General features: G+C 43.2%; 1 protein-coding gene and 1 long non-coding RNA gene across 7 annotated transcripts in view; one reads left to right on the top strand and one right to left on the bottom strand.

Annotated features, from left to right (window-relative positions):
- LOC138497835 (zinc finger protein 862-like) overlaps positions 1–7,695 on the top strand; it is a 76,388-nt gene extending 68,693 nt beyond the window's left edge. For all 5 annotated transcript variants that reach the window (XM_069621523.1, XM_069621520.1, XM_069621521.1 and 2 more), the window contains one exon: positions 5,442–7,695. In XM_069621523.1, the coding sequence (XP_069477624.1) occupies positions 5,500–7,605 (2,106 nt within the window). In that variant the 5' untranslated portion in view covers positions 5,442–5,499 and the 3' untranslated portion in view covers positions 7,606–7,695. The remainder of the gene's footprint in view (positions 1–5,441) is intronic.
- Positions 7,696–9,755: 2,060 nt separating this feature from the next.
- The window catches only part of LOC138497834 (uncharacterized), a 172,569-nt gene continuing 159,661 nt past the window's right edge, over positions 9,756–22,663 (bottom strand). For both annotated transcript variants that reach the window (XR_011278652.1, XR_011278653.1), the window contains one exon: positions 9,756–10,273. This is a non-coding gene — a long non-coding RNA (uncharacterized lncRNA). The remainder of the gene's footprint in view (positions 10,274–22,663) is intronic.

Here is a 22,663-nt window from a genome sequence, read left to right as displayed (position 1 = left end):
TCTGCTGGCTGTAGAAGTCATCTTTCCTGTCAAGGATCAGTGGGAGAAATTACTTTTGGTTAATATTTACAATCCCCCAGGAACCTCTCTGAGAGAACAGATACAAGAGGAGCTACAGGAGCTATTTGCTAATTGGGCAGATGTTTCTATTAACCAAAAATGTATTATCTGTGGGGATTTCAATTGTCATATCTCGGGTGGGGGGAGTGTAACCACCTACCCAGCCTTATTACCCAAGAGTATTATGAAACAGACAAACATGGACCAGGAGGGTAACAATTGGTTACATTATTTCTATGGCTGGGAACTAGAGCTATTGAATGGACGTACCAAAAGTGATACTCTGGGGAATTATACGTGGAGAAGGGGTACTTCGCAATCAACCTTAGATTATATTTTTGTGGGTAATGAAATAGCTCTGGGGGTGAAAGATCTATCGATCAGTCAGAATGTTTGTAGTGACCATGAAGCATTAATTCTTAGTTTGGGCACTTGCACTGTTGAGCCGGATACCAAATTACTGGGAGACCTAGCTTGTAACCACACAGCAAACCGGATAATTTGGTCAGAGGGGAAAGTTTCAAATGCTGAGACATTAACCGTCAGATTATCTTAAATGTTGCCTCCTCTGAAGAAATGTCCGCCAACGATATTGAAAGGTGGATAATTTCTTTCTCTGGATCCCACACTACATCAGTGGTTAGATTGGCATTAAAAGAAAATGAGGTAGGGCATGTCTACGAAAAATGTAATAGGGTTGCCAAATATAAACTCTGTGGCGACTTGCGGTAAGCAAAGTAGGCTACTGGCACCCTTGGTTCGTATCACGTACTGGCTAGGAAATTGAAGAATCAATATTGTAGATGGCTCAAGCAGTGGAGACGTTCTGTCAGGGATGTTTTGTGGCAGCAGATGGTAGTAGCATTGTGCAGTGGTAATACACATAGTATTTGGTCATTATTGGGTAGTAGGGAGCTGTCACTTATTAATCCTATCAGTGCACACTTATGAGAGTCATTTTTGTTAAACAGAATATATGTGAGCCTTCCAATTTTACCATATCTAGGGATTGGAAGCCTGTTTGTCCTCCGTTTTAGTAGATGCTGAAGATTTAGAGATAAAAATTAAGAATTTGAAATAATCTTCTATGGCCCTGGGCCTAATGGATTAGCCAATGTAGTCCTTAAAAGCAATCCCAGCTTCTTGTCTTGTTTGCTTAAGATCCTCTTTGAGAAGGTATTGGGGAGATACCTTTGTCGTGGCAAACGGCAACTCTAATTCCCGTCTATAAGAGGGGCAACAAGACTGAGCCTGGCAATGACCGGCTTCTCTCTATGTTGGACTGCTCAGGGAAACTGTTTGCTTTACTTCTAATGAGGGTAGTCTTGACCGTTTCCAAAGCGGATTTAGGTCAGATTATTCCACTGCTCATAATCTATTTCTAATCTGATTGGCCAATCACTAGTATCTCTGACTTTTCACCATTCAACTTTAGCCAGTCACCCATAATTTGGAATCCTGACTATTTGCCCACCTTGTCCAAAACCTACCACTGTAGTTAAAAGTCTTGGAATCAAGATCATGACATCAGGCTCTAGAGAGGCGCAGATCTCTGCGATCTGCTGAAGCGGCTTTGTAAAACTTACGGTACTGAAGAAGTTGCTCCCATTTCTTCCCAACAAGGTAAGGAGCAAAATTGTTACCACCGCCATTATGGTTGCCATTGATTACTGCAATGGCATCTATCTGGGCCAGCCAGAGGTTCTGTTCTATCAACTTCAGATCCTCCAGAATGCAGCAGTCAGGTTGGCTCTCTGTGCCCCTAGATTAGCCCATTCTCAGGACCTAATTTGGCGTCTTCATTGGCTCCCTGTTAGGTCTCAGGTGAAGTTCAAGGTCCTCTGTATGGTCCATCGTGCCATCCACTTCACAACGCTACTTTCCATTAGTCGAAGTTGTCTCTATCAATCGAAGAGAGTCCTTCGTTCGACGGACAAGCTTCTGATGACTGTTCCCCCATTTCCATAGCTATCGGGTAGGCAGATCCTTTTCGCTGTTGACGTTGTGGAATGCTCTCCCTTTGCATGTTAGGAGCTTTCAGGCACTATCCACTTTCTGTAGGCAGCTAAAAACCTGTCTGTTCTGATCCTGGTCACTTGCTTTTCCCTCTCTGGTGGTTCGCTGCCCCCATCGCCTTGACACCTTCGGGTCTTTGCTACGATTTATAGATCTGTATACAATCTACTTCTTTTTGATTCATTGGTTACTAGTGCACGCAGTCCTAACAGCCAACACTTTATGCGTTATTAATAGATTTTAGTGCCGCGTTCGATCTGGTACGTACAAAACTTTTGTGGCATAAATTAGAACTTATGGGTTGTCCGAATGCTATTTTGTATTATTTGAAGTTATTGCATAATACTACATCAGTCTGTTTAAGACTCAATGCTAGGGAAACTGTGACTGGATCGATTAATCAGGAATGTGGAGTAAAATATGGCTTTGTTACAACTCTGTTAGTATATCATTTTTTTGTATCAGATCTCCCTGCGTTCCTGGCATGCATTCAGAATTGTCCCGCTAAGATTGGCACCACGCACTGCACAGTTTTGGCTTACGACGATGATTTAGTAATACTGGATCATACCTTTTTCTGGCATTCATCGATCGGCACAAGCATTGTGGGAGTATACAGATACTAATGGCCTAATTGTCAATAGAGACAAAACACAATGGGCCTCATTACGACCCAGTCGCTAAGTGGTTAACGGCACCGTAAAAGGCTGCGGCGTCTTTAACCACTTAGCGCCTTACTACGAGGTCCCTTTGCGGGACCCGACCTGAACGGCTGGTTTAGACCAGCCGTTAAAGTGGGGACCCGCAAAGGGACCTCGCAGGCATTGACGGTACTGCAATTTGCGGTACCGTAATTGCCGCCTTCCCCATTCCCATTGATCCCTAGGGGGCAAAAATGGGAATTGGGAAGGGCCATGGGGAAATACCGCCCCGCCAACCTTGGAATGGGGCGGTATTTCCCTATTTCACCATGGCGGACTCGTTACAACACCGGCACCAACCATGGTGCTAATAGCGCCATGGTTTAGCGCCGGTGTTGTAATGAGGGCCAATGGATGCTGTTTACTGGCAAAAAGATTGCTAGAATTTCCGGCGATAGAGATAGCGTTCACGCTGCACTACAAATAACTTGGTCTCGAATTTGATACTGGCAAAGGTTACAGTATTTGTATGGAAAGTCGAATTAGGAGGGCGGCACAGTTAACTACTTTGGTATACCAATTCTCCAGATAAAAAGGAGGGTATTCACTTTGGGGGGGTCAGACAGCTTTATATTCAGTGTCTGCTACCCACAGTGATATATGGACTTGAAACCCTCACTGAGATGGAGCTGAAATGGCTCCAGATGGTGGAGGGGAGATTCTGGAGGAAATTGTTGGGTTTACCTAACTGTATACCCATGGCAATCATCATATTGGAACTAGGAATTATGTCACTCAGATCCGTAGTGTTGGAAAAAAGAGCACAACTTTACATCAAGATGATGAATGCTCCCACAAATCCTCTCCTAATAAGTATGGCCATCGACGAACATAGACAGCAAAAGAAAGCCCCCATGAGTAAAACATGTCTGCATTATTTGACGCAATGGGTTGGATCCCTAACTGGGGGGAAGATTATACCAGCATGAATATCTCATTAGGAAAATATATTGATCTCTGGGACTGGCACGAAATGTTCCTTTGGCTGGGGCGGCTGAAAAGATACTCATTTATTTCCGACGTATTATATACATTTAAGAAACCCCAGCCATATTTAAATCTATGTCCGTCTCTACAGATTAACCATTTACTGGTATTGGATGTTGTTGGTGCAGCGCATGCAGTTGAGGAACACGAACGCTGCTGCTGAATTTTCCACAATAAAGACCAGCCTGAGATGGCACTGCACGTCTTGACTGAATGTCCCTGTTTAGGGGGGGTTTATATAGTCCATCTTGGCAGATTTGTCTATCAACCTGATACAAACAGTGCATACATTCAAAGAATCTGAGTCTCATGGCCTTATACCAGATATGGATGATAGTCAAAAAATCTAAAACTAAAGCTGTAAATATGCTTGCTATGTTATTGTATTAGTGTTTTAGTTATTTAGCTTCTGATGGTTAATCGTAATATCAATATCTTCTTTCTGCTCGTGACACCCTAAGCATGTTTAATAACCTTCCTGGTTTTACATTGTTTTGTGGGCTCTTATTGTCAGATGGGGTGATGTCATAGTCATAGGTAGGACATTGTAGAAGGTTGTAGCAGGTTGAGCATAAGCATTATGTTAGGGACAGTTAGATCTCTGTGGAAAGAATTGAGTGAGAACCTACCTGGGTGGTGGTGCCGGTTACCCATGATATCTACTGGGTCATTTACATATTACTAACTGCCCTCACAGAGTATCGCACCTGCATCAATAAAGAACACTTACTTACCACCAGCTGTGTCTCCGTGTCCATATTCACATCTCAACAGACACCCTGACACACCTTTGGCATGTGCTTGTTTTATTTTCGTGCTTCGCTGTACGTTTTGCCTAGTTTCTGTTCACAAGGTTTGCATTGCACTGTCACTTGATTGCTGAGTTCGTTTCTATTTTCTTGACGGATGTACTGCCGTCATTGTTTTAACATTTACATTACGTGTGGTGAATGGAAGAACACTTGTGCTAGCTTCATTTTTAACCTCCAATGATTGGCATGCATTTGGTTTGGGCAGCAACAAACCATGCAAATCACATGGGATGGCTGTTTCTGTGCTCATGCAGAACTAATACAATGTTGCGTTTGCGGTCCACGTAGTGTTTTAAAGTTGTACTCCCCGCCACTATAACTATGTCGAGGGGAGGCTTGTTTTTGTCCAGAAACTTTTTTGTTAATTACATTGCTGACCCTTCACCTACTGTACTACGGACTATCATTGCCATTTCTTTCTTGATGGTTTCTTATGCCTTATTTTCTCTGTGCCTTCTTTTTCTTGTCATGTTCCAATTGCTATAATTTCATTGTATGTACAAACTCTTTTTTTGTTAAAGCGCTGTGGCGAAGGTGCTCTAGAAATTAAATAAACAAAACAAACACAATCACATGCCCTCTCTACTGGGCACTGCTGAGGTTTTGAGTGGTGCATTGTATGATCACGCTTCTTGCTTGCGCGTTATTTTTTGCCCTGAACTTGCAGTGGTTTTGTCTTTGTTTTCCAGTTTGGCTATTTATGTTATTGTTTGACAGTTTGCGCCATTATTATATAGCGTATATTAACTATGCGTTACTCAACGCACTAAATTAAAGCGTACACCGAATGAAGTGCTGCTTCTCGTGTGAGGTAGAATTGTTAAATTAATTGATCACTTAACATCTTTTTCTGGTTTTGTTTTAGAAGACCCCGTGGGAAGGAAATAAGATAAGAAACCAGAGTTTGAAGGGGCACCAACAGAATGGCTCTTCGAGTTGAAACATTGAAAAAATGGCAAAGAGAAGTGAATAGCAAATACGATTGGTTGCAGTTTGAATCAAATGACAGCATCATCGTGGATCGAATCTTCTGTTCCTTATGCGCCACTCACGAAACTCAAATTAGAGCTATGAGAAATTATAGCGCGGCTTTCATCAAAGGGATTGCCGGTTCATCGTTGAAAAAGGACAATGTGAATAAGCACTTTTTTAGTGAAATGCACCAGAGAGCCATGAGTTTTGAGAAATTACCGCCTGCTGTCCTCTTGGATAACTACAACTCGGAACCCATCAGCAGACGTTTTGCAGATGCCGAGGCCCTGGAAAGGCAACGTGTTGCTAAACTGATAGACATTGCCTATTCCATAGCAAAGATGGAAATTCCATTTGCCAACTTTCCTCATATTGCCAGACTAGAAGCACGCCATGGTGTTGATTTGGGTCAGGTGTATATCACGGAAATTAAGTGTAAGGAGTTCACAGATAGCATTGGTAGGGTCATGGAGCAGGAGTTTGTAATTGCTCTCCAGCAGGCTACGTATTTCTCACTGCTGATTGACAGCACCCCAACCACAAAAGGAGACAGCCTAGAGATGATGTATGTGCTGTTTGTGGATGGTGTAGGTCTACCAAGTGTCAGGTTCTTGGGTCTAAAAGATGTGAAGAATGTAAATTCTGCAGATCTAAAGAATACTATTCTGACTGCTTTCTTAGAACTTGGCATAGATGTTGGCAATAAACTGGTTGGTTTCATGCGCGATGGTACAGGTCACAACTTGTCGATGAAGAAGGAAGTATCGGACTTCATGAAACAAAATTCACCATTTTTAATTTCAGTCCATTGCCTGAGTCACCATTTAGAAATGGCGGTGAGGGATATGTTTAAAGATACAGAATTCGAGAGTATAATGGATATGCTCCAGTCACTTCATAGCTTTTATCAAAGCAATCCAAACCGCCTTTCTGAATTGAAACCATTAGCAGAAATAATGGAAGAAACTTTTACAAAGTCAGAGAAAGTAAATGGGACCCGCTGGGTGCAGCATCGGAACCGAGCTTGCAAAGCTCTGCTGCAGTTATTTCCCTTAATAGTGTCCCACCTTGAGGGCATGGCTGATGAGAAATCAGAAAACACATTTGAAAAGTCAAGACACCAAGCCTGTCTGGGAACCCTGAAGAGCTTGAAGTTTGTGCTGCACCTCCTACTGTTCATAGAAGTGCTGGATCCAATTTCAAAACTCTCTCTATCAATTCAAAAAGAAAGTGTTGATTTTCTCTATGCTACAGCATTGCTGGAGCAGTTCTATAGCACGATAGAAAGGATCGCCAATGGAACCTTGTATTGTGCACTTAGTAACTTGCTCAGTGATGCAGAGAAAGACCCAAAGTCAGTATTTTTCAATGGAATTAGGCTAACCAGCGGCAGCCAGGACCTTGAGGGATTCCGGAAAAGTGTTCCTTCCTACACTGAGGACATAGCCAATTGTGTGAAAAACAGACTTGATGAGTTTCATAAGGAAGACATTTTCCAATGTTTGAAGATGTTAGATGTCAACATATGGCCTGCTAATAGAGAAAGCTTAGCGGAATATGGTGTGAAGGAGCTTTATTTGTTTATTGGCCACTTTGAGAGGTTGTTGAAAATGAACAATGTTGACCTGTCCCAGTTGGCTAGAGAATGGGATTTAGTGAAAGGGTTTAGACTGAAAAGTCTCACTCAGCTCTCAAAGCAAGAACTGTGGCAGTGTGTGTTGACCAACTATAGAGAGAAATTTCCCAATCTCTATCATATGATTTGCATACTCCTCTCGTTTCCATTATCCTCTTCCATATTGGAGAGGGGTTACCTGTCATTGGAGAGAATGAGGTCTGATTGCAGGAACACATTTGGAGAAAAGTCACTTGAATACCTCGTGAGAATTATTATTGAGGGAGTGGAGCCCGAAGTATATGACCCAAGACCGGCAGTCAGTCTTTTTTTCTCCCAGCCTTGTAGTTCAAGCTTATTCTCCTATGGAAATCGAATATCCGAATCTGTGCTGTTTGAGGAAGAGTTCTACGAGCCTCCTGAGAAAAAGTATGTGCTGTAGCATTTTGTTTAATCACTGTTTCTGGACTAAGTGGATTTTACCAACACTTCATTGATTTATTATGTTATAAAATGTTTTCCCAAATCTGAATTGCATGTGTCTTCAAGCGTTTGTGAGTCAGTGTAAATTCTTTCTTTCCTAGCAGATGTTAGTGCAGAGGCTTGCTTTAAGTGTATATCTTATAAAAGAAAGGGTGAAACTGTGTTTCTGATAGCATCTTTTTAAAGTGGCATTTCGCAGACGATGCACGTTAGTCCTGCACAGCTCTAAGTAAGACCAAATGGTACCACTGAGCGACAGCCCGCTGTCTGCTGAAGCTTGCATCACTAGGTTTCATCAAGCCAGAAGGTGATGAGGGGGACCTTGCACTGTATGTTTTTGGCCATGAAGAGGGGTCACGCTATGATTGGTTAAGTTCCTGATCTATGGAGAAAGAAGGAACCAGCAACCTCCTTGATATCATTCTGTGCTTGACAGGCAGTGTGGCATGACGCTGTATGTTACCTGTATCGGAACTGTCCTCTCACAGTGACGATGCGCCTGTGCGGAGAGACCTGGAAGGAGAACTGCTGTAGTTTCAGATGGATAGTGTGTGGAATGGAAGACCAGGATTAATGTAGGCCTACAGAGCAATAGGCCAAGGTCACACCCTTTGACAGTAGGCTGACCTAGCTAGTAATAATAATAATTTGGCACTTATATAGCGCTACGAACCCTCAGGTATCTGAGCGCTGCTTATTATTAAACATTTATCGACCTTGGATGGATGAAAGGCTGAGTTTGGCCCCGCCGGGATTCGAACCTGCGTTAGCAGGCTCTGCACGGATGTCAAAGCAAGGGCTCTACTCGCTGTGCCACTTGACCGGCTACTTGACACCAGGCATGGAAGGGCAGGGATGGGGATGGACACCTAGCATGTGAGCTGTGGGCTGGAAAGGACCATCTCAGTTTTAGTGAGGGTTTGCTACAGGTTACTGCCCCAATACAATAAAAGGAGGACCATTCCCCTCCATCATCACACTACAGCAATCTTAAGCATGAGGTAGTTGCATGACGTGTCTGCTCAGTCAATTATTGCTATAAGGAGAAAGCTACAAGATGCCTGATGCCGAGATAGAACAGGGTGAAAAAGGGTCTGATCATGAATTTGTAATGGTCTGTAATATAAATCTGATTAGCAGAGTGAAAAGTCTTAGCCCACCATCCGATCTTGCCAAAGGGGTACTATTCAGGACACAGTACAAAGCACCTTGGGCTAATGTGAAATTCCATTTAGTTGTCTGCAAGTCTAGTTCAAGTCTGGTTAAAGCTGAAGTCCCAGATACATTCTTTAATAACTGCTTATCTGCTCTGGCAATGATCAATGAGGGAAATGACAAACTGAAGAGGTTTTAATGCATCGTTTTCATGCAGACTTAAGAAACTCTGCGCAGTACAAGTTGGAATTGGTTTCGGAAAAACAGGCTTGAAGTCTTTTCAGAGGATATCATTAGACTAGCTTGCATTTTGTACCGTCCTGTCAAAAAGCATGTTGACTTGAAAAGGGCATTTCAAACCATTTGCATTTAAAGAACCGTAACGTTTGGAAACTTGTACATAAAAAAAAAAATAGAAAACGCTGTGCTAGCAAATTTTCCAAACTTTCTCAAAGTACTTATTGTAACACATATTATGGTTGGGCCATTTTTACGATCCCCTGAACTGGGCAACACTGAGTAACGTGGCAGTGAAGTGAATTCCTTAACATCAGACAATTGTGCACTAGTGGGGATGCCAGGATTAAAATGTCCATTCTGTTGTTCCAAAGAACAACGGAATCCATCCATCCATATTTAATGGACAAGCAGGGCAAACCTAGAATCACATTAATAACATTCTGAGTTTCTACAGGCCTCTTGTTGTGTTTTATATACAACTCTGATTTTTCGATTTTGTTTTCTGTCTATTTCATGTCACGTCAGCAAAACTATCAGAAGCTCGCAAGAAAAGCAACATTTGAACAGTAAAATACATTTGGGAGAGAGTAACCACTGTTGGGGTAACCCAGTTTGTCTTTGAAACCTTATGGTCTTTATAGTTTGTTTAAGCCCCATTGAGCCGTGGGCGTAATCAAAAAAACCCATAATAACCAGACAAATTATTTGGTTGAAAATTGGGTTTAATTCTGTTTTGGGCTTTTGTGCTTCATAAATATTCTTTTAAATTATGGAGGCAACTTCTTGTACTCAGAATAATATAGGATGACAAGTATATGTTCAATCAACACATTACTGTTTCTAAAGTTTCTTTACAACTGCTGCAAGGTGTCATGGGCAAGACCTTTTAAGGAGAATTACCAAGTGATAACTACCTTGACACAATACTATGTGTATTCCTAAGAAATCTCTTTTTTTTAAACTCTTTCTGCAAACCATGTTCCTCTGTTGAGCTGAGTATTTGCAGCCTTGAAAGGTAGTATGCACACCTTTGTCTCCTCCAATCAGGGTTGACTCCTTTCTTTACTTCCATCCTTGTTTCCTCACCCTTCTTTCCTCGTTTGTCCTTGTTGTCTTCGTCTCATCTGTCTACTTGCTTTTCTTCATCTCGTCTTCTTTCTTTTTCACCCCTTATTTTACCACTCTTGTTCCTAATCTTCTCTCAGTCCTTCCATCCTCTCAAGTACTTTGTACTGTGGGTGGAAAAAAAACGGAGATGTTAAATCCAACAGTTAAGTTTTTTCTGAATCATTGGTTTCATTTTAATGTAAAGCAACATTCTGCTTTGCTGCATCACTGCCTTTTTTCAATTTTCAAAGTGTAGTAAACGCTTTAAAACTAGAACTGCCATTGGTTGCAAATAAGCACACTGGTTAAACATAACCTTAGAGTTAATTTGTGATCGGATGTGTGTATGGACCCATGGACTAGTGTGATGCCTGTCCAGCTTGGCTTGTGGGCTAATACAAAAAAGGTAAGGCTGGACCCAGCCCCTATTACACATAATAGGATAAGAGTAGCGTGTTGGCGGGGTAAGGGGTGAGCGTCATATGAGACTGGATGGACTTTTGATATGGTTGCTATTGATACCACATGCACTGCTATGGAGTAAATAGTGGGGAAAATGTAAAGAAACAGATATATTTAAGGGACACAGATAGGTCATTACTTCCAATTGTAGTCTCTTCCTATTGCAGTTGGATGAGGGCACTCAAAACGGTGGGTAGATTAGCGTTGAGAAGTTATTTGCTATGTGTTGAGGGTTCCTTTCTTAAATGTTTGTTAATCAGTATCACAAAATAGGTTATGGTTTACAAAGGTGAAAGTGGCTGGGCAGGCTTGAGAAGTACCAATTCTTCAAAAGCAGGACCGCTTTTGTATAGAGAGTAAGTTACACACTTACCCATTTGTAGATCATAAGTAGCTGTGGAAAATACTTGGGGGGGAGTCCATTTGTCAATTTGAATCCCGATAGATGTGGGGGGTTTTGGGAGAAGTAACACTGTTTCATTAGCTAGTTCAGCATATAATGAAAAAAAACGCCTTGAGTGATTTGTGAACTATTTTTGAAAGCAAGGTTTGCTCAATCATTTCCATAATTTGTGAACAGTGGGTAGGGCATGCTGGTTAGTAAGGTGTGGAACACACAGACCTGGATTGTAAAATCAATCAAACGAAGGCAATAGCCTCTCTTATCAGAAACTCATTTAATAAAGAAAGACCAGACTTGGAATAAGCAAATGGGTCTCCCCTATGACCAGCCACTTTAGAGATCTCTTAATCCCAATAGATATTTGCTTTATTTTTGGCTTGACCTTTAGGCTTCTGACAATTATAAACTGACTGTTTGGGAACACTACGTTAGTAGTTGTCAATCCTTGTGGCTTTCAACCTGAATTTTCCAACAGAAGGGCATCTCAATACTACACTTTTGATACTGGATCACTCTGAAAGGCTACCATGATCTTCCTGTCATGACACAAAAAAGTAGTGCCACGTGTGGTGAACAGTAGATCGTCTTAAGTCTGTATGGATGTCTTTAGGATAGAGGACCTTTTTCTCTTTTCTTATCAGCCTAGGATTTGTCAGCAAGCTTTATGTACTCTCAAATGAGGCTACTATGTCTGCTGAGGTTCACTTATATTTGTGCCACCTAGAGGGCAGTTGACACTAGGTGACGCTGGATGCAGGTTTAACGCAGCAGCTGGTGACAAATGTATCAATTGCAATGATGTAGCCATAGGTGATACCTAATGGATGCTATCGGCCTGTCAAACTCTGATTTAGTGATGGGAAGTGGCTCTATACGAAGCAGTGGTGAACCAGAAGATGTGTTGAAAGGGGCAGTAGGGGTGGAGGAAAAGAGCTGATTCTACAGAGGACCGAAAGTCGAGCAGGTTGAGGATTTGGGGGTGGAGGAGTGCTGCCTGTGACCACTGAGCCACCTGGTCTTGGAAGAAAAAAAGGGAAGGATTCAATGGAGTCCACTGCAGCAGCCTTGGTGCGGAGTGTGATACAGATGGTGTTGCTTTAACTTGTGTGGTCTTGGACTGGGAAGGGGAAGGTCTAGATAGAAGAAAGACTGTAGAGGTAAATGGTTTTGCTGGTCCATGTGCACAAAGCTAATATTTTTCTGATGCTGCCCTGACGGAGTCACTAGGCAGCTGCCAACGTAGCTGTTTAGGATAAGATGTTTGGCGCAGGTGAACTGACAATATGACGGGTCTGTTCACTTCAGTGGGGAATAACAAGAGAATCAATAAGCAAAAGAAAGGAGCACATTTGGTGAACCCTCCCGAACTGGTATTGAAACACGTTGATTCTGTAACACCAGCCCCCTCAACCACAGTTTGGACTTCCACTTCCTCCCTCACCTCATGTATACTGAACCCTGCTACAGACTTGCGTTTTCCTTTCTTCGTTCTCATTTCCCAATTGCAATCTTGTAACCGAATTGCAGCTTTGGTTTTAAGAGTGTTTCTCCTTTTCATTTTCTATTTATTTGTTTGTTACCTTATACAAGTTCATTATGTTATATTGTGCCATGTCCTGTTATGTTTTACATTTTTGTCTTGTTCTGTACAAGGAGGAGACGTGTTTGAAACAGTCAGGAAGTGGCAGGTAGCACTACAAAAAGCACAATAATAAATACATAATAAATAAATAGTGCACATGAGTGGCACTCAGTTCATGAATGGCTATAACTCGAAAGTAGCCCTTTAAATGAAGCTGGTAGGTAGTCCCACACGTGTATGTGGTAAAAATCATACTGTCTGGGCAATGAAAGCCTAAATACCCAGAGGGGTTGTTTGACCACATGTTGAACCCATCACACAACCATACCCTACAAGTTATGTTTTGTACTAAACCTTCCCTCGAGTAAAGTCTCCTTTCTCTTCAGTCACCTTTGCAGTGACTCAAACATTTGGCAAAATTCTTCCACATTCCAGGCTTATTGGCGCATCATGCAACCACACTTTCACAAATTTTACTACTCTCTAATTTACGTACTAGTTTGTCTTGAATTTTATTAAAGGAATGGTGCACTCGATTTTAGAAAAATTTCCTATGGACCTTACCCGAGTTTTCGTCCATTAAATGCACGCGAAAACAGGCATCAGGGAGCTGCCATTTTGTGATAATCCTATCATTTCCCCCATCGCCCTGACTGACCTGCTTTTGCGGCACTAAATCATATCCCCCGCCCCTGAGCCTGTCATCAGCAGACGCGTACCACCCATTTAACAACGCCAAAGCACGTCTCGTGTCAACATTCGCTGCGCTTCAGCTAATGACGTGTCGCCATGGAAATCGCAGGACGCCTCTTTCCTCAATAAGTATAAACAGACCGTTTCACAACACACAGCAGCAGACGTTCGATTCCATTCCTCTCTCTGTGTTACTTTGAGTATTCTGTGACTCGTTTCTGTGCTCTGGTCAGCTACCTTGGTTGCTTGTAGCCCATGTGAACAGATACCAGTACCACCGCTATAAATTATTTTAGTTTGTTTAACACACAATGGCTATAATAATGCCCTACATGTACGAGCCCGAGTATAGCGAGGAGGAACTACTGGAAAGGGAAACACGCGAAAACGATGGGTCTTCGGACAGCAGTTGGGAGGACGATTCAACAGCTGAAGATCCTGGACCTAGTTGCATGGACGGTGTTTCTACCTGGTGCACATGCAATCGGTGTGAGCTAATGCCAACCGAGGACGAGAACTGCTGCTGCTGTGAAAACTCGGGATGCGTGGCCTACATTTCGGAAGGCGAGCCACGACCGCAATGCATCACCGAGCTGCCAGACTTCAGGGCAGCCTGCCTCACACGGTCCGTGTTGAGGATAATGATGGTGCTTATGCACGGACTTCGCGCAACTGTTCGTCCTCGTAATCCAAGTAACGAGTAAGTATACTCTGCTTGTCATGCCACTCCTATTTCATGGTCTTCTACTATATCCAAAATGACATATACATATCATTGTAACGCATGAAAGTCGTTCATTAGTGTGCAGTGTCTAGATAGCATTTGTCCGAGCAGAATGCCATTAATTACAAGAATTGTCATTGACAACAAACGTTTATTAAACTTATCTTGGTCATTTAAAAACAGTTTGTTTCATTCCTTTTCACAGGTGGTACCGGCTGGTGGCCTATCGTTCCTTTACATGGTGGCTCCACGAGAGGCTTGGACACCGCGTTCGAAGAGTGATACCCGCCTGTGCCGTTCGTGCCATAAGAGAAACGTTCCCGAGTGACAGCGGACAGTACAGGGGATTTTCTCTCGCTGTGCTGCAAACGACTTAAAGAACCAAATGGACGATCTTAGAGACGCAGGCAAACCTGCTCTCCTATTGGTCCTGGATCTTTCCGCTGCCTTTGACCTGGTGGACCACAACACTATGTGCCACCACCTAGCCTCCCGAGCTAACTTCTCCACCAAAGCCTGTCAATGGATCACCTCCTTTCTCCAAGAAAGGGCCATGAAAGTCTTTTCCGACTCAGCCTCCGCCACTACCAGCCTCATCACCTGTGGCGTTCCTCAGGGATCCTGTATTGCGCCCACGCTATACAACCTCTTTACGAGGCCCCTGTTCAGCATCCTCGACACCCTAGGCATCTCATATACTAATTATGCGGATGACACGCAGGTACTTATCCCTCTCACGGGCGATTACCTAACAGATACCATAACCCTCACCACCATCTACTCTACCATCCAGTCATGGATGGCAGAGAATTGGCTCTGCCTGAACAGTGAGAAAACTGAACTACTACTCATCGGGTCACCCTTCACACTGGGCAGCCTCGGAGATCAGTACGCCTCCTTCACCATCGACAACATTCCCATCAAGGTCTCCAACCACGTTAAGACACTCGGAGTCTACCTGGACTCTGGTTTGTCCATGGACAGACAGGTCAATGCCATCGCCGCATCCTCAGCCTACTACTCCAAAGTCCTTAATGCTGCCAGGCCCTTCCTGTCCCACCTTAACTGCCTCACCATTGCTAGGGCAATTATCGGGTCAAGGCTAGACTACTGAAATGCCCTTCTCGTTGGGACCTCCAACAAAAACATTGCTAAATTGCAGCTAGTCCAAAGCAACGCACTGAGGGCAGCCATAGGTACCGCAAGAAGAGACCATATCTCCGAAATCAGAAGACAGGCACACTGGCTCCCTGTCAAAGAGAGAATTGTCTTCAAAACTCTCGCCCTCACCCACAAATGCCTTCACGAACTTGCCCCTCCATACCTGACACACAGAATCACCAAGCACACTCGCACACGACGCGTAAGGTGCGCGCTGGTGGCTCCAGCTTCCCCACCCAGGCAGCCATGCACTGGAACGCGTTCCCACCCCATTTAAGATTGATCGAGTCACACCAAGCTTTTCGCAAAGCCATCAAAACCAGGCTCTTTGTTTAAATTGCCTCTCGCTCCACTATGAATATGCAAATGAATATGCAAATGTCAGTTCCTGCATCTGTGCTTGTTCCTGTGCAACTATGAGACCTTCGGTCACCTGTCTGTAAATCATATGTCCTTCATTTTCTGTAACAGTGCCTCAATGCCTTATGGGCTGCAAGCGCGCTTTCCAAATATAAATAAATAAATAACCTGACCTGTACAATGTTTAAAGTCTTGTATTTTTGTGTCATCAAAATAAGATACAAAATAAAACACCACATATATTTTAACAACGGTTGTTTCAATTTTTTTAATGAATCAAGTGTGTCTCCATTCAAGGATGGACGTCAGACATCTGTGCTCGGAATGGGTGAAGGTCAGGTCGCTGTGAAGCACGGTGGTCACTATCTAAGCTAACATAATATATTCTCAATAATGCATGCACTAAATAACACTTGTTCAAAGTCTTTCAGTCGGTTATGTCTCTATAAAAGTCACACATATATCTATACTATCAATTAACATTGGATTATACAGGCCTTAGGTTAAGGGTCTTGACCACTATAATACACTGTTTGAAGTGTGGGTCTGTGCTCACAAGAATCTCCGGTATGTGGCATTTGTTATTGATAGGCAACGATATACTGCAGTAGGGGTCTAATGTTAGTTGGGGATCTGCTAGGTGGGCATCATTGCGTGGTCAGTGGTCTGGCACATGAAGAGAATACCTTGCAGGGACACAGGGTCAGAATGGCAGTAAGTTTCCACTGGCGAGGGTGTGTGGGCAAGGACACGTTTGTGGAGATGAACGAGCTATGTGCTTAGTTCAGGCTGGTTCACATGCAGGACCGTGATCTCAGAGGAAGAGTGATGTGTTACATTTATTAGCTATTGCAAATACCTCTGGAGTTTTCCAGTCAGAGTGGGAACGAGGGTGGGGGCCATGTGCTCTGCGCAGTGAGGCCTGGTCACCAAGATGGAGTGGAAAGGGGGTACAAAAATGGATGCCCCGTGTCCTGCTCAGTGGTCCCATCTACGCGAATGTCATCCAAAGTTAACATCACATAAGGGCAAGGGGCGAACCCACTACTGGAGGCACTTGGTACGAGTTTCTACTGAGAGGTAAAGGATGAGAGGGGCCTGATGGCCCCTCGCTGCCACACACTTGCCTGCACGCCCCAGGCCCATCCATCCCTCACATGGCCTCCTCAGACCCTGTATCTCCAGGCAGGCCTCCGCTGAGGCAGGCCGCCCCCCTGCAATCCACATAAGGGTGTCTCCATTCAGCAGTCTTCCTGTGCCTTATCTGCACGCCCCAGGCCCATCCATCCCACCCCCCTCTATCAAAGGCGGCTCGCACCCGGGGATGAGCGCTGGCATGGGGGGCTGTCACGGGCGCAAACGGCCAAGGTGCCAAACAGCATGTACACTTCAAAAGGTATCCCACGCCCGGGGGCCATCGCTCACATGGCCTCCTCAGACCCCGTGTCTCCAGGCAGGCCTCCCCTGAGGCAGGCCGCCCCCCTGGAAACCACATAATACCACGACATACACACTTCATTCACAAACACACCCCTGTTTCTAATACTTTATAAACCACTTGATGTCAACTCCTGAATCTTCTACCTGAGAAGCACTGGGATCTATGCTAATCTGCTCGTCGTCGTGCTATCTGTGACTGCTTCGAGCAAACTCGTCAGTGTGCTACCTGTGGCCATCTACCTGTTCTCCTGCAACATACTGCTCGGCCTGCTGAATCCAACTGTTTGTTGGTCAAGGTAAGGCCATGTATCCTAGTCATATTTCGGTCATTTTTACATTTCTATTTGCGATTACAGTACCCAATAGAGCTATGGTCATTGGTCTCATTGCTATTGACTTCAGTTTCAATTGTTATGCCATCAATAGATCTATTTATTTTCATCTGTGTCAATTGTCATCGAATTGCATCCTTCGGGGGTCCAGTCCATAATGTAAGCATGTTTCCTTTTCGTGCAAGACAGAACAGTCAATGGACGAGTCACATGTTCAGAGTTTAGTCACATAATTTAAAACATTTCTGTAACTTATGCAAATACTAAGCCGCACATGATGAACTGGTATAGTTCCGGCGACCAAAACAAACCTTGCATTGAGCATGGTATGGTTCATTACTTTATTATGACATTTTTATTCATCAAGGTTTTATAATAATCTTGATATTTACTTTTCAGAATTTTCAACAATGCCTGCCTGTTCGATTAGCGGTTGTCCTTCGAAGACCCATGCTAAATCTGAAGGCACTACAATGCATGTATTCCCGAAAACTGTTGATCGAATAAGAGAATGGGTCAGACATTGCGGATATCCACTGGATGAGCTGGAAAGTAGAGTCCAACAAGTCTTTGAGGACAAGAGGGGTGATTGATACCGAATCTGCAGCCGGCACTTTCCTTCGAACATATACACCACATCTTAGGTAACAAAGAAGAATTAACGGCGATCGACACGAAAATTGCTCGCAAACGCTATTCCCACTCTATTCGTTCACATTCCGCCACTGGTGAGTCAAGTGTCCGTTTTTACCTTTAGGCCTTGCGGTAGTGTGTAGGTAGCCAAATGGATTAATTGATATTTTAGGCGTTGTTATACTTTCGACATTGATATGAGTGTATAGCTTTTTGAATAATGACATTTATCAATATATTATTTTTAGATTTCATAACCCACAAACAAAATCTAAATATGGGCACAGGGAACTGTGCTATATTGCGCGTTACTCAAGTATTCTGTCTCCTTACATGGCAATTTTAAATATTGGCATTTCATTATCAAACAATAATTTACCTTTACAACTTCTTAGCTATCCCTTGAATCTGAAGCAAGAACATTCTACTTCCGTGACTTGCTCGCAGTTATCAACCACTTCTAGCGCGTATCAGGTAATCATACTTGGCTATTCCGCTACAGACTTGTTTTATGCATGTCAAGTAATAGTTTTTATGTATCGTGTGATTATTTTACCAATCGTTCGGTTAGTGCTTTCCAATTGATATACACCTTAGTTGTCGTCCCCTGGTGTTTGTTTTCAGTTATAATTAGTGTTATCCATACTAATGCAAGTACTGTCTTTCAGGGAGATGCTGAAGCGTCCACCACATTGACAACAGCCCTAGATGTTCTTCAGCAGCACGAGGTATGGATACTGACAGCTCCATCGACCGTGATCATCAGGACTGGAACACTTGACGTTTGATTGTTCTACACCATGTTTCATTCGTGGTTAGCCATTGATATGTACCTGTGCGGTCGACCCCAAGTGTGTGTTGTGTTTTCAATATTGTAATCCTTACTAATGCAAATACTATGTTTCAGGCAGTTGTTGAAGCGTCAACCCACGCACTTGATGCGCAGCCTGACATTCAAGTAATTCCAGGGGAAGCGGGACCATGCGGATACGAATCGGTGCAACATCTTTCGGAAGCGCGCACCACATTGACCACAGCCCTAGATATTCTTCAGCAGCAAGAGGTATGGATACTGACAGCTCCATCGAGCGTGATCATATAACGTGATTCCATTTGCTATACTTTCTTCCCTATTAACGCAAGTACTGTGTTTCAGGGAGACGATGGAGCTTCCACTACAATCACAAGATCATATTTAGATGATGCAGATGTAAAGAAATCGGAGAAATAAGTCAATTAAATCTGATCATATTTAAATATTCCTTGATTCTTTTAGGCAATGCAACATTTGTGGTTATCTCTTTAGATGTACCTGTGGCGTCGTCCCCAAGTGTGTGTTATGTTTACAATATTGAAAACCATACTAACGCAAGTACTGTGTTTCAGGGAGTTGCTGATGCCTCCTCTTCAATACAATCATTCGTGGCAGTCCATGCAGAGCCAGAGGTATGGATACTGACAGCTCCATCGAACTAGGTCATCAGAGCTCGAATACTTGTCGTTTGATTGTTCCACACAATGTTTAAATCGTGTTTGGCTATTGAGATGTACATGTGTGTTCGTCCTCACGTGTATTTTATGCTAACAATATTTTGATACACAGTAATGAAAATACAATGTTTGAGGGAGTCGATGGAGCCTCATTCCGTGCTGTCTATGCGGATACAGAAAATATAGTCGTTGCAGCGCAAGAGGAAGGGGAGACATGCGGATACGTATCGGAGCAACAGCGTGCAGATGTTGAAGGTCGAGTCAAAAAAGTTGCAAAGAAAAGAAACAAAAATAAGATTAGTTACAAACAGTTCATAACTTTAGAAATGTTTTTGTGCTGGGGACTATTTTATGTTTTTTTTCCCAGTCAATTGTACTATACTTTATCTTGTGTTTAAACTGAACATCCCTTTTCCTGTCCTCTAGTTACCCGTGGGTCTACGAACTATACATACTCAAACAGTGAAGCGAATGAGAGATGTTGCTTGCCAGACCATTTACACTATGGAGGCTATGGAGGAACTATTAATTCAGACGCGGCGTGTTGAGACTCGGAATGCTCATGTCCAATGTACAGAAAATGAAATGAATGTGTCCGGAGAATCCAGCAAAGTTGTATTGGACCATTGCTACAGTACGACCGCACCACCGCAACAACATGATACTGGATGTATTGAAGATAGCTCTGAAGTAGTCGCAGATCAATTCACACAATCTACACCCGCCAAAAAATTGCCACCAAAAAAGCTGTCGACATTGTTGTGTTCTCCCATCAATGTTGAAGTAGCAGATGTTGAAATGACAGAGAATGAACCAGCAGCAGCATTCACCGACGCATGAGAACTTGATAGCAGCGATATTTCTTTCAAATGTGGTGATATGTCCTCAACGTCACAGGCCGAAACAACTTTGGCGCAGGATGACAGTCTAATGAAAGAGGGCAAATACATAGTATTCGACAGTTGTTTGATGGATATTATAAGTATGCTGAAATGTGGGCATTCCGTCAGAGGGAAAGTATGTGGGAAGCCATTGATTCATGTGACTCGTCAAAAACAAGGCAGTAACGTCACAATACATGCCGCCTGTACATTACATCATACGTTTTCATGGTCTGCACAACCGATGCTGGGGAAACTGCCAGCAGGCAATCTACTGTGTGAAGCTGCATTGCTTTTTAGTGGCTCCAGTTTTAGAAAGTTAGAGTCTTTCTTTCAGTTTGTGGGACTCCATTTCATTTAAAAAACGCAGTACTACAAATACCAACGTGATTATCTGTTTCCGGCCATTAGTGATGCTTGGAAAATTGAACAATTGTCTCTAGCAAGTACATTCGAAGGCAAACGATTCAGGCTAGCGGGCGATGGACAGTGCGACAGCCCTGGATTTTCTGCCAAGTACTGCACCTACCACTTTCAGGACATGGATAGTAAGAAAATTGTGAGTTTGGTGGTCGTGCATGTAACACAATGTACATCCTCAGTGGCCATGGAGAAACTATGATTTATAAAATCAGTGGAATATCTGCAATCGAGGGGAATGCACATCGACCTCATAGCCACGGACAGACATGTTTCAATTGCCAAGACAATGAGAGAGCAGTTCCCACATATTATACATCAATTTGACGTATGGCATCTTGCTAAATCAATCAATAAGAAAATATCGGCTACAGGGAAAAAAAAATGGTTTGGAAAGTATTTCAGAGTGGTCCCAGTCTATCAGCAACCATCTTTGGCGGAGCTCCAAAACTTGTGAAGGGTCAGTGGAAATACTACTTGAAAAATGGCGGTCACTGATGCACCACTGTACCAACGTGCACCGCTGGTCAGAAAACCTACATTTCCACCAATGTGAACATGGCCCTTTGTCCCCACTGGAGGCACGGAAGAAGAAGTGGTTGAATCCATCTTCACCGACACACAAAGCCATTGAAAAGATTGTTTTCGATAAAACTCTATCAAGAGATTTGAGGGGACTGACAGAATTCTGTCACACAGGAGGTTTGGAGGTGTTCCACAATATGTGCCTAAACTACAGGCCAAAGCGCTTGCATTTCCGCATACAGGGCATGGGACATAGGACTCCACTAGCGGTCTTGCCCCATAACGAGAATCTCGGCTGTGAACAATCTAGGACTAAGGGTAATGTAAGGATGCCTCGCTACACTAAGGCCTTTTCAAAAAGAAGTAAGCAATGGGTGATCAAACCAGTCTATGAGGAAATGGAGTTCGACTTTGTCAAAAGCCTTATTGTTGCTGTATTAGAGAAGCACAGATATGGAATTTTGAACGTTTCTGTGCAGAGCACTGATCCATTGCCACCCAACATTGCCACTGTGCCATGTCCACCCAAAGGAAAGCTGGTTGTGAAGTACAAATCCCGGTTTAAATAATTGTAATACGATTGTCTTTTTGTAAGTAAATGTTATTGTACAGTGTGCATACAAAGTACGCTAACCCTAACCCCTACCTTCACCATCCTGGGTTCAGAACAACCTGGGTGTCATCTTTGAATTCTCTCTCTATTCACCTCATATTGCTGACCTTGTCTATATGTGTATGTATATATTTTTGTTGATGTAACTCATTTTCTCAATCTCTTGTAAATGCTGCGCACTGTTAACCGAGGGGAGGCTTGCGTATTGCAAATAATAAAACAAACAATAAATCTCACTTTCAACTCAACTCCTCGGGTACTTTATACATTCCCTGACCTTCCCCAAAAAATTAAGTCTCAATAGTTATGGTTCTTTGGGGCTTCAAAGCTCGCAGAGAAGGAGGACAAAGTTGGGGGCCTTAGAACGCGCCAAGCGAGCCGTTGCAGATGGGAGAGAAGCCAGTTTGCATTTGCACATTGAGGTGCAGTACATAGATGGATACGAAACTTCAAATTCTCACAGATGGCTTTACTACAGGATGTTGCAAAGAAAGAATGTATGCTCATTTCTAGTGAAGGTCAGCGGCTTTGATTTTCAGCTCGCGCCCTAAAGAGGCCCACAACTCGCACTGGCAGTATAAGGTTCTATTGTTTTTTGACCTTGAGAGACAGGGACCATGCCAAAAGAACTTCATTTGAAGGGGGTGGGGGTGCAATAACGTAAGAGATGATAAGGCAGAAAATTCTGAAACTAGACCGAGTTTCATGTTAGTTCAGTATACGAAAAATCGTTGTCAAGAGCACAGTGGGAATTACGGACTGCATTACGCAGAGACACAATGGAAATTGCAAATA

The sequence above is a fragment of the Ambystoma mexicanum genome, chromosome 5q, assembly GCF_040938575.1.
Source record: "Ambystoma mexicanum isolate Mex_15411 chromosome 5q, UKY_AmexF1_1, whole genome shotgun sequence".
Lineage (NCBI taxonomy): Eukaryota > Metazoa > Chordata > Amphibia > Caudata > Ambystomatidae > Ambystoma > Ambystoma mexicanum.
This window is presented reverse-complemented; position numbering and strand designations above follow the sequence as displayed.